The sequence below is a fragment of the Melospiza georgiana genome, chromosome 15 (assembly GCF_028018845.1).
Source record: "Melospiza georgiana isolate bMelGeo1 chromosome 15, bMelGeo1.pri, whole genome shotgun sequence".
Lineage (NCBI taxonomy): Eukaryota > Metazoa > Chordata > Aves > Passeriformes > Passerellidae > Melospiza > Melospiza georgiana.
The window spans coordinates 8,094,640-8,107,884 of record NC_080444.1 but is presented as its reverse complement, the minus strand read 5'-3'; the positions used below and the strand labels follow the sequence as shown (position 1 = coordinate 8,107,884).

Genomic DNA, 13,245 nt, shown 5'->3' with positions numbered 1-13,245 from the left:
ATCATGTTCATCCATACACCTTTTTAGTTATTCAGAAGAACTTATTCTACCCAGAGTCCACAGGAGGGCATTGCTGCTTAAGCGATTGAAAACCAGAGAGAGAGCTGAGCTTTCCAACATAATTTCCTGTGTTACCAAATATTCTCAATAAAAGCTGATGCAGAATAAACTATTAAGGAATTCTTTGTATCAATTTTTGTCATTCAAGAAACATAACTTTTTCACTCTATTTAATGGGTCCAAACTGCCAGGATGGAAAAGGAATAATTAAGTTTTGGAAAATAGCATGAAGGGCAATAGAAAAACATAATGAAGTAAGAAGTAGTTCATAAGTTATAAATATCTAAACCCTCATATAAACGCAAAGTCATATCTCTTTAACTGGCTTCAATATCTTTAGTTACATCTCTGGCTTCTACTCTTGGCAGGCACTGATTTTTTTTTAAGCAATTTATGTGTATCACTTGAATTTTTAATGAGTTTAACTATTTTTTTGGTATAGTACAAGGCTCTAGACTTAGGTTTAGTTTGACCTTTCAGCAGACAGAAAGCATTTTGAAGTTTCATGCAGACTGTTTGCTGGATTAGTTCTGCATTCACATTGAAAACTGTAATAATATCACCTTAGCTACACAAACATTTCACCCAGATTTTTCTAACTGTATATAGGTGGGAACAGTTGGGAATACAAGGAATTCAACCATAATTTCCCACATCACTCTGAGATACACACAGAAGCAAAGATTTTTATTTTCATCATTTCAATGAGATAATTATTATACTTTTGGAAGGCTCGGTCCTACCCAAACCAACACCTCAGGCAGAGTGTAATTGTGTTGTTCACAGGGAGCATTGCAAAAATACAGCAGCACCATGAGCATTCCTAGCCTGGCACTTTGCTTTAGTTACAGGTGCAAAAACTTCTGAAAGATGTACAGCTGTCCTTGGGAAGTCTTGCCTTTTTGGCGAAAGTTTCTCTTTCACTCTGTACTACTGTTTGCACTTTCATCTGCATAAACATCAAACCTGTGATCTTACTTTGGAGACTTTCATGAATTAGAAGTGACCAGGAGAGGGGTTTTTGTTGAAAAAGATTAAAAAATACTGAGAGGCAACTAGACAGACTTTCACCCCCCTAAAGTCTGAACATGACACTCCTCAGGATAAAAATCTCTGCCTTGTGTAAATTCAGATGGGGAATAAAACACTACCCCTCTCTTGTATTTGCTTAATGCAAAAGAAGATAACCTACAGATAAAAAGGTAACATGATAACCCACAGCTACTATTTCTTCAGTAAGTAGTATCAAAGTTTATCTGTTAAACAAAATCTTCTTGGAGCCCTTTTTAAGGGGACTTTGCTAAAGAAAGAAACACACCTTTGTGAAGGGTGAAGTGGAAAGTCATCAGAGAATTGAATTTGCATCCTTTTCTTTGGATTTAAGTTACCATTCTTCCTTAAACCCTGCCCTCCCTCCCCTTCCCTCTGAAGTTCAATTTCTCTTTTCCTCTTTCATCTTTTCCCTCTTCTTTAATAATTCATTATTTCCTTTCTTCTCTTTCCTAAAATTTTGTATAAAAGCTGGCCATAATTTGAAGTGATGGGATGAAAGCAAGGCAGCAAAATACGGTCTCAAAAGTCAAGATTCTTGTGAAGGATCAAAGAATGTAGTGATGCTGTCACAGATGTGAGAGGGGAGAATTTTCACTGTATCTTAGTCTGAGACAGACCAGGATCCAATCCTAAGTTTTGCCAAAGGAAGACCTGGAGCCAGCAACAATCTCAGCCACACTCTGATCTTTTTCACCTGCAAAATTTTCATTATGTATTTTCCAATTAAATGAAAATCTACTTGCTTTTATTTTTTTCCCCTTAGCTGTTCCTAGACTCCAACTCTTTCTCATTCTACAGAACCTCTGTGGAGTGGGTTTGTGGTGCTTTTGCATGACTGATGTTGAACTTTGTTTGAACATAGCAGGAAGAGCTGAGCTCTGAAGCTCATTAAGTACCTGCCTGAAATTAGCTGACAGACATCCATGCTATTCAAGGAATCTTAAATGAGGTGGTGTAAAGTAAGACTTTCTAGACAAGAAATAGCAATCTAGAATTCCTGGTTTTAATCCAGAAAATCAAAATGCTTGTTACAGTTTGAAACATGCTGGAAAACTGAAACAGACTAAGATTAATGGGAAAAACCTTTTGATTATTTAAGTATTTCTTAATTAACAATTAAGACCCTGCAAGAGGTCATGCCATGAGAACAGCAGGGTTTTGTGCTCACAGTGTTGTTATGAAAAGACTCTAGAATGGGAAAGAACAAATAAAAATTGTCATATTCCCCTCAAATCTGTGAGCTATTGAAATAATTAATTTTTTGGCAGAGATGACTTTTGGTAAAAGTGATTTGAAGAAGTTCTAGAAAACTACAAAGAATTGAATCAGGGTTTGGAAAGTGGAACCTATTATAAAATATGAATTTATGCAGTCACACTCCTATTACAATTACTCATATATCTTATCTCTTTTTCAGTGAGAAAAGTAACTTGGCTGACCCAAAAAATTAAGATGCTAACCTTTCAGCCAGGGAGTTTATTCATCTCCATCTCAGCTCTATGCCAACTGAATAAGCTCCAGAAATTAGCCAACAGTTCATGGCATGACACAATTTTAAGAATTAATATGTTATTATAAGTAACTCATTTATAGTTATATCAGATTTTTAAACAGTTGACTTTTCATTCTAGTCATGAGCTAATTGAGAATCCAAATTGAGACCAGGCATCAAGGATATTGCAAAGGTGTCCCTTAGAGCTGTGCAGTATAATGAAGTGAAACCTAAACTCCAGGTAGTGAACATGAATTATTTTTGTGGCAATTATTTCCAATTAGGAAAAAACCTCTGAGTCATGGAGCAGGGCTTCAACTTACACATGTACATCCGTGGAGAAAAAGTCCCAGTGCATACTTAGCTGTTGCTAGTTTGGTCACATTATGAGCTATTTACTGAGAATCCCTTACTGGGCTGTTGATCTCTCCACAGAACAGGAAAATGTGAGGGGAGTGTGTTTTTCCTCCATCACAGCTTATTATCTTACTTTTATGGCATTAACCAGCACATCCAACACTAACATATGAGATTTCCAATTATTCTTATTTACTTTTCTATGCCTCTTTGAAGTGCTATGAGGAACAGTATTTATTAGGAAGCAATAATCCAGGAGAGAGATTTGCAGGTGTTGATTGATAAGAAGTTCAACACGAGCCAGCAAAGTGCATTTGAAAAATCTGACCTTGTCCTGGGCTGCATCAGGAGCAGTGTGACCAGCAGGATGATGGAGGGGGCTCTTCCTCCCTGCTGCACTCTTGTGAGACCCCACCTGCAGTGCTGCATCCAAGGGCTGGAGCAGCTCTGCTCTGGAGCCAGGCTGGGGGAGCTGGGTGTGCTCAGCCTGACAAGGGGAGGCTCCAGGGATACCTCAGAGAGTCCTTCCAGTGCCTAAAGCGGCTCCAAGAGAGCTGGAGAGGGACTTTGGACAAGGGCCTGGAATGACAGGACAAGAGGGAATGGCTTTGTAGTGACAGAGGGCAGAGTCTGGTGGGATTTGGGGACTAATTCTTGTCTGTATTGGTGGTGAGTCAATGGAAGAAATCACCCAGAGAAGCTGTGGCTGCCACATCCCTGGAAGTGTCCTGGAAGTGACTTCCATCCCTGGAAGTGTCCGAGGCCAGGTTGGATGGATATTGGAACAGCCTTATCTAGTGGGAGGTATCCCACCCATTGGAACTGGGTGATTTTTAAGGTCCCTTCCAACCCAAACCAGTCTGTGATTCCATGACCCTTCAGAGATGTTACAGGTGTCTGCACCAGCTCTTGGCCAATCTGCTGTTAAAGAATTCCTTCATGTGGGAAGCTGAGAAATTGTACATGTACATCTCTACTAGATCTTGCTTTCTGAAGAAGGAGAATGCAACAGGCAGAAACAAGGATGACTGCACAGGGACATAGGAGAAACAACTAAGCAAAAGCAAAAATTGAGAGTGATCAACCATCAGCAAAGATTCCTGCTGGCCAAGGAATCATGTAAATGCCAGAGCAAAGGGTGAACTTAGGAGTTGAATGTTATTTGAGGAGTTAAATGTTATTTTCCACCAGCAGGTTATTGCCAATGCTACACAAGTTATTTTACAAACTTTAAGTTTAAAAACCTATTATGGCACTTCACCTGTCACTTAATACTGAGCAATTTAGAAATGACAAGACCATTGATAAAAAGTAAATACAATTCTGCTATCCATTAACCTTTTTTGCAAACAGACACTCCAGCATTTGGCTGAAAAAACACATTGTGATCCCTCCTCCAGAGCCATGGGTCCCACTCAGCACACATACCTTTGACATCAGGATTAAACACACCAGGAGCAGCTACACCCACAAGCCTCTGATGCTGGATATGATCTAATTCACAACAGCTTACAGCACAATAAAGTCCACACGAGGCAGCAGGCTGATACAACTGTAAAAAGCAATGGATCATATGTTAAAGACCCCACTTTTTCCACAAATGAAGGACTGCATGCAGAATTATATTGGAAACAGAGGCATGTGTAAATAAGCAAAATGACCTTTGAAATTTAGAAATAGAATCAGAACATCTTTTAATTTTATTGACTTATTTGCTTCATAAGTAGATATGCATTTTTATGGCCTGTTCTGATGCTTATCTATCACATTGCATGTTCAGGTCCTGATTAACTTCCTGGGGTTACACTAAAACCAGAAGCAGAATTTCTAAAATTGTTTGGCAAAGCTTTGTTTTTATAGTAATACTGACATAATCAAACCCAGCAAGCTCTAGAAATGCTTTAGAAAAATATATTCACATTTCTGAAAATATCAGAATTCCCAAGCCATCCCTAGAATAAAAAGCACTGGGTTAAACTACAGAGAAGGAAGTTTTATGGGGAGGTGTTAAGGCAGTCTTCCTAGCAGTCAATTGGGCACTTGAATCCAAGATCTCACAGATGGTTAAAAAAAAATCTGGACAAACATATCTCAAATAGACTCAAATACATGAAAAGCAGGATGTTCATCTGGTCACAGGGTCACAAAGGCTCTTTCCCCCCTGCACCTATTTTATTCAAATATTACAGAATGACAACCAACTATATTTTAGATAATTAGTTCTGAATTGCACTTCAGTACAGCATCAGTATTGCTCATCCCAAAAATCCTACTGCTTTTTGAAAAACCATTCTCTTAAAAAACTGACTGAAATACTGAAAGTTAAGTGGACCCAGGTAAAAATGCAAGTTTATAGAGCAACTTCCCAGATTGCAAATCCTAAGAAAAGCAGTTCCTTTCCCACTCCATAAATGTTCATTCTAAATATTGAGTGAGTAAGCTGAATGCCTATTTTATAAACATGTCTACAAAACATATGGACTCCTACTGAAAAAACACTAAGAAAAATAAAGCCCCTTTTCACCATGTTCTAGTGCAGGGTGCCATGCCTTGCTTTTCAGGAATACTGGTTTTATCTGAGGAGTGCAAGCTAAAATATAGATTTATAATAAAAATCTGATTATCTTAATTGCAATAAAGCAAATTATACACTTAATAGCATGTGCATGCTCTTTCCAAGCAGCTCAGTGTATTGCTGTATCAGTTAAGAAAGCAACATGCCATCTGCAGATGTTTATGTATGAAACCCTGCAGAGGGAAAACATTTGAACTAGAGAACAGATTAAATAATTGAAAATGAAATTGCATGATAAGGTGTTTGACAGGGTGGAGGGAAGCAGCACAGTGGAGGAAAATCCATCCCCATGACTACTGGTCCTTCCTCCTCCCTGCTCACTGCTGTTCGTCTCCTCTTGGATTCCAGAGCTGGTTTTATTCCTCAGCTGCCTTCCCACAGCCTGGCAGCCTCAGCACTGCTGCAAAGTGGGGATCTGGGCTTTGATACACACAGAAGGAAGGAGAGTTTAAGTGTGGCTTTAGGAGACATGGCTTTGCTCTGGACTCTTTCATACAGAAAGAAGATGTGTTTGCTGGCTCTGGGGGAAAAGAAAAATTGTTAAAGCAGTGTGGATATGACTTGAATTTTTCATCAGGTAAGAAGTCAGAAAATCAATGGAACTATGGCAAAAGTTACTGAAATATCTTATAAAGCATTATTTTATTCTCTATAACCTATATTTAAAATTGAATGTAAATTTTCCTCCACATTTTATCTGTGCAATACTTAGGAACTTAAGGTTTGTAATTGAAACATTTGTTGGTCACCTTGAAAGAATGGGACTGTTAATATTTAACACAGGTAAGAAAATACTTAGGAAAGAAAGCCTTTCTAAAACTCATTTTATTTTAAACCTTTCTTTTGCTTATGAACATTTCAGTAATGTTTCTGTAGACAGAGGAATGAAACAAGACTGGGGGTTTATAATATCTTACAGTGTTAAACTCTTACTGTGGTAGAGAATCTTTTCCAAAATGCATGGATTAGGGCTTGAAGCAATTAATTCTTTTTGTTAAACACTTCCATTCTGGTATCAGCTGTGATCCAAGGATGCTGATTCCAATAACATTTATTTATTAGATTAAAAAATGCCAATATATATTACAATATAGTTCAACATGCTGTAGTAAATATTCGAGTAACTTATTTTTTAATGCTATGAGATGTTTACCAAGACAGGTGGATTTGTTTTATTGCCAAGGAAATGTTTAAATTGCCTCACAGAATGGTGTGTACTAAAGACTGCACTCTTTAACTCCCAGCACAAACCAAAGAATGAAAAGAAATTGCACATTTTCCTGAGAAAAGGACAGTGTAGATGGAGAGTGTGCCTCAAACTGATGCAGCAAGTGAACTGGTTAGGTCAGTACAGAGACTTTTCCCAAATGCCAGAGAAGCTCTACCATCCTGAATTCTTGGGAGAGGACACTCAGAATTTGCTATCAAACTGTGTTGTGCATCCACGGAGAAATAAACAAGCCTAGCAAATAGTGCATAAAATATTACAAACTTGGCTCAGCCTCGTGGCCTTTTGAGTCCCCCACAGCTTCTCCTGCTCACATAAAAAGCAGGGAAGAGCAGAGTTTGTCTTTGAAGGATCAGGTCTGTGCCAGCCAGGTGGACACCACAGGCACTGCAGAGACAGATCACCCCTGGGCAAAGCAGCCAGGCTTTAGATCCTCATCCTTCTGAAGTGGCAGCAAATCCCATCGGGGAGCAGCTGCCAATCTGCCATTGAGTGCCTCTGTCCTTGCAGCACAAACAGCCTTGGCTGTGAGAAACCGAGCCAGGCAGCCAGTGCTGCCCCAGGGAAAGGGGGTGACAGGGCCCTCCTGAAGGGGCTGCTTCTCATGTATTTCAGTCTGTTTGTGATTTATATATATATGTGTGTATATATATATACCCAGCCACACCATCAGGCTCTGCACGTGGCAGTCAGTCACAGTCCCTGGCCTCTCTCCTGGCCTCAGGAGCAGAGCAGTTTGTGCAGCCTGGTGGGCACACTGTGGAGTACCCAGCTCTTGTTCTGACCCTGCTGAACTAGGGACACCTGCAAGGGACTGCAAAATCTATCAGAGCCTCCAGAATTCCGTAGTTTTTGCAGCAGGATTGTACAGTTTTCCATGTCATTCCCCAATGATATAAGGTCTCCTCAAGCCAGGTCTTATAAGCTCTTGGAGATTTATATCACACCCAAGATAGCTCAGCTACATTAGGAGGCAGAAAATCAGCAGGAGAGCTTCTGTGGTAGTGTTGGAAACAGAAAAGTTTTAATAAAAGGCAAAATAACAAAACTCTACAGAAAAAAAACTGAGCCAGGTGCAAGAGGTTCTTGCTCCTGGTAAAACACCTCACAAAAGTGATTAGTTTCTTTGTTCTCTTCTCTTTCTTTTTCTAGTAAATTGCTTAAGTGAGACTTAGCTCCTGTCCAATTGGTTACCCTTAAGTTTGAAGTGAAGTCCCCAAAGTCTTATGAGGTGTTTTTTTACTTCTGAGCTTTTTTCCTTTTTAAAGAGACAGAAGATACTTTTGTCACTCTGTAAACAGAGAGCACATTCCTGTACCCCAATATAGCTTTAACCAAGCCAGGTACATTCTGTAGGGAGACTACAGGGCTTAGTGCTAGCCCTGACCACAATTCAAGTAATTTTTGGGATGTCAGGGCCACACACAGTCACATTTATCTACAGCCACTTCCCACTTGAATAAGCTGATTGAAAAGATTATTTTAATCAGAATGAAAGTGGTAATAGATGCTCCAAAGGGGAGCATGGTGTTTTTTGGAGATTTTTTTAGGATCCTAATTTGAAGCACCCAAACTTATGTCAAAGAAAAGTATCAGGATAAAGCAAACCAGGATATAACTCTGGCTGGAATATTCTTTGACTGTCGGTAGGAAAACAACTACAGAATCATAATTCCAGTTTAAACCTGGATTTAGTGTTTAATTATGCAACAGGCAACCAAACTTTTAAGAATCATTAGTGATTAAATAATGGCAACCATTTCTGTGAAAGGGCTGACAAATCTGCAGATCTTTTTCTAGTAATAATAAAACATCCACCCATCTCTCCTTCTTTTTGCGTATCCTCTAACTTCCCACTGCTTCTTCATTCTCCTTTCTCCACAGGCTCTCAACACCATTACTGGGAGTGAAGAATGATCTCCTTCCAGCTAGTTTTCCAGTAATTTCACAGGGCAATTAAGGTGAGTTAAACTTGAGTTTTGAAAGATATATGTGTAGAACATACATCAATTATCCATTTTTAAATTTTAAAATGCCTCTTTTCATACTTAGCTTTTCCTTTCTCAGGCTGGAAATAACCCCTTTCTGGCCAGAGAGCTGGTGAACCTTTAAATTAAGTTTTGCACTCAGTGATAAATTCAAACCCATCAAGATGTTTTGTTGAACATAACTCTTCCCATTAATATAAGTTTTAAAACCACAGAACTGTTCTAATCCCAGATTTTTTTGCTTGACTCCTGTTTAAGTTAGAGCTGAAAGAGGAGTTATTTTCTGTATAACTACAATGTGAGCTTTATTTTGTTTACATTTTTCTCAGGTCAGATCTAGGAAAAAGGACATACTATCTTCAATGCATCAGTAGAACAGGAAACTCCCTTTTAGCTATCATTCATAGAGGTTTTGAATGCCATTTGATCTCAAGCACACATAACTTTGATTAATTCAGGAGGATTGAGTGTATTAACTCACAGTGCTTTGTAGTTCTAAAGAAAATCTAAGTGTGATGTCTAAGCTAGCAGAGTGATGGCAGGACCCAATTCTTCTTTTCTGGTAATACAAAAGCAACAGATTATCCTCACTGGAATCCATTAAACCTTCTTAAATCTTCAGCAGGGACAGATCTTAGAATACTTTATTCTGAAAAGCAAACTTCATCCTCAGCTGGTAAAAGAGGATTTGTGGGAGAGTGTCTGTTCAAGTTCAGTCAGAGCTGCTATCACAGCTGTTTCTTGTGCATCAGTTATAGGTCTGTAGCACTGAGAGTGCAGAACCTCAGAGAGGTGACACCAACCTCCTTCCGCAGGGATGCATAAACCCACTGATAACCATCTGCTTTTCCAGTTCTCTAATTAATCATGTTAGATTCGCTCCAAACTTTAAGGACGCTGACTATGATAGACCCACAGTACTCACTGCTGTGAAAATCTCCACGCAAAGGTGATTTTAAATACATTTAAAATTTAAATGCATTACATTCTAAATAATGCAAGGTTTTGTCCATAGGTTGGAAGATGCTTCAGGATGGATAAAGCTGTTCAGCACCCCAGCGAGATCCTGAACCAAACTATCTCTAACATTAGCCTCTCCCAGTTTTTGAACTTTGATACATGCCACCTTTCCTCCCTTGCAGAATTCTTGCTAATTACAGCTTACACACTGGTTACACTGGTGGGGCTTGTTGGAAATCTTTGCTTAATTGTTATAATAAAGAGACGGAAAGAAGCTCAAAATGTCACCAACATTTTGATTGCCAACCTCTCTTTATCAGATGTCCTGATCTGTATCATGTGCATTCCTGTCACAGTGGCATACACCTTAATGGACCACTGGATATTTGGGGAGGCAATGTGTAAAATTGGCTCTTTCATACAAAGCCTGTCTGTCTCAGTCTCCATTTTCTCACTTGTACTCATTGCTATTGAGAGATATCAGTTAATTGTGAACCCCCGTGGCTGGAAGCCCAATATTTCACATGCTTATTGGGGAATTCTTTTCATCTGGGGGCTTTCCCTCATCATATCCACTCCTTTTTTAGTATTCCACCAAATAACAGATGAGCCCTTCAAACATTTGTCCTTCCTCAGTGATTTCTACAAGAACAAGGTGGCTTGCATCGAGGCATGGCCATCTCTTACAGAGAGGCTGATTTTCACCACCAGCCTGCTGGTTTTCCAGTACTGCTTCCCACTGGGCTTTATTTTTATCTGCTATCTCAGGATATTCGTGTGTCTTCGAAGGAGGAGGGGTAAAATAGACAGGATGAGAGAGAATGAGAACAGGCTGAGTGAAAACAAAAGGATCAATATGATGCTGGTGTCAATCGTGGTGACCTTTGCAGCTTGCTGGCTGCCTCTCAATATATTCAATGTGGTTTTTGACTGGAACTACGAGGCACTAATGAGCTGTAATCACAACCTGGCATTTACAATCTGCCACCTTGTGGCCATGATCTCGACATGTATCAATCCCATCTTTTATGGATTTCTGAACAGGAACTTTCAGAAGGATTTGGTAGTGCTAGCTCACCGCTGCAGGTGTTCAGCATCACAAGAGGAATATGAAAATATTGCCCTTTCAAACCTGCAAACAGATGCATCTAAGGGATCTCTGAAGTTAAATAATCCCCATGTGGATATATAAAATAATCTAATTGCAGCTTCCAAAATTCTGTATTTTGCTGCAGATGGCCTTTTCCTGCAGGTCTTGGTCGTGTTGCCACCAAGTTTAGAGGAGGTCTTTGCCATTTAGTTCAGCAAAACCAGGATTATGCTCCCATAGGCACAGTCTTAGCAGGTACTTTATGATAGTATTAATGCTGGTAAAACCACTTCCAACAGCCCTAAAGATCAATCATAATAAATTACAAACAGTATTAACATCTTACTTTTTTTAATCCAGTTTTGAAGTCACTGGCATGCTACCTTAACTCCAATAAAAATGTTTCCATTTCAGCCACTGGTGGGGTTGTCCTTCCTAAACATCTGGCTTCCCCCAGGTAAACCCTGAACACTCTGCTATTCCTAATTTCAGCATCCTTTCACACACTGTTTTCAGGCATTTTTATTTTCCAGCCCTACACCAATCTGCAGTTAGAGGCAGTTCACACTGTAAGGAAGGCCCTGGAAGTTATCCTAAGACTCCACCACCTTCCTTTCAGCCCCCTCATGCAGTTTGCTTTGGCTCAGTACCAGTTCAGTCCAGAAATTGTATTTTAACAAGGGAAAAGCTAAGAGCTGGATTTTTTTTTAATGAACACTAAACCAGAACCCATTTGATGTACTGCAAGTTTCACTCAGAATGATGTTGTTCAAGACGAAATATATATTTAGCATTTCTCCTAAAAGCATTGCATTCTCCAAAGCACCAGTAAAGATTCATTGTTTTCTCTCTTACCATCATCACTGCTCCTCACAACAGACCTTTTAGAATCTCCGTTACCAAAACAACTCACTCTGAATTCAGAATCAATTTTATTCTAGCTACTTACTCAGATTTCTCTTTCAGTAGAAAATTAAGTTTGCATTTAAATTTCAGCAATATTTTCCCCCATATTTCTGCACTAGCAATAGGGCACACTCGAGCAGATGTGGTCGTTTCTGTTCGCAGAAACACAATTTCTGTATTTGAAAACATTTTCTTTTGTAACAGAGTGCAGAGAAGCCTAAAGGGATAATACTGAACACAACTCTTTTTAAACTAAAACATTTTAAAAACCACTTTCCAATGTGGCCATAAAAAGGTAGCCAAACTTCTTCTTCATCCATGATAAAGTGGCACCCTAATTAATCAGTTAATATTGAGCTGTTTAAACACAGTACTTAGAACACTTTAGTCCAAAAACTCACCATGCTTCCTCTTGATCAAATTAAATATAATTAATTACTTCTACTGCTAAAGCCCCTTCTATTTTTTCTTCTGAGTTTCAAAACCCCTCGTTCTAACACTTGTACATAAGGTCCCTTGTAAAGTATTCTCTAACTTTAGCAATTTATGAATACCCACTTTAGCAAAAAAAATTCACATTCACATTTCAGTGATCTCCTTGATGACTCAGCTGTGATGGAACTCACCTTAAGGCTGTGAGGTTCTCTAGCAGAGGAAACACTGCTTTCCACAGGCATCACGTTCCTAAAGGGTTTGGGCACAGCTCTGTTGTTCCAGCATTAGTTCAGAGTGTCTGCACCACCCTGCTCATCACAGGAGCTCTGCCACAAGAGCCCCAGCAGCTCCTGCAGATGCTCAGGTTTGTTAAGTGCCCCCAGATCCACACTGAGGGAAAAGTGTTAAATTTCTTCATGTCTGAGCCCTTAGAAGTCATAAGGGCAGCCCCGTCACAATAGCAAGCCTGGCAGAATCAGTGACATGGTAATCAAGTATCTGAGTGATAGGTATGGATTAGCTTTGGCATAATTTAGGGGGTTTTTCTAATTAAATCAAATATCATGCATTTGGAATTGATTACACAAACCTTAACATCATAGAAAAGAAACCAGGAGACAGCTAAATACTAAAAAAGCCCAGTGATCTGACTGCTGAGAGTATCTCAGCATTGACTATTCCTGTGAACTTCCACCCAGCTCACTGGGCTGCCTTTATTGCTGATACTCTTCATCTGTGTGCTCAGCACAACAGGCATTTCATTGAGTTAAGAGCAGCAACTTGCAGTCAGTGACCCTGGGGCTGTGCATGGCCAGAGGAGCTGGGCTCTGGCCAAGGGGAGAGGATGGAGCTGCTGCTCTCACCCCTGAGACCCCTGGGTAACAAAGTGATTCACTATCTTCATTGCACTGGGGTGAACTGAAAACAAATCTGATCCAGGAACTTCACTTTTCCTGGGGATCCCAGTGCCTGCACTGAAAACCATCTACTCCTGTCAGAAGGTCATCTCCTAACAGTGTTGTAACAAATGCTGGTGTCACACCTGCCAGAGGCTGGGCTATCAACTGAATTTCCCTGGGTTTGGAACACAAATCTCTATCA

General features: G+C 39.7%; 1 protein-coding gene across 1 annotated transcript; it reads left to right on the top strand.

Annotated features, from left to right (window-relative positions):
- The first annotated feature begins 9,786 nt into the window (after window positions 1-9,786).
- Window positions 9,787-10,905, top strand: LOC131089953 (neuropeptide Y receptor type 6-like). Its single transcript, XM_058034984.1, has one exon. The coding sequence runs from the start codon at window positions 9,787-9,789 to the stop codon at window positions 10,903-10,905; it is 1,119 nt and encodes a 372-aa protein (XP_057890967.1).
- Window positions 10,906-13,245: the final 2,340 nt, after the last annotated feature.

What these genes read in the sequence shown, in the direction of transcription:
- LOC131089953 (XM_058034984.1), top strand. Translation starts at nt 9,787, where the DNA reads ATGGATAAAGCTGTTCAGCACCCCAGCGAGATCCTGAACCAAACTATC.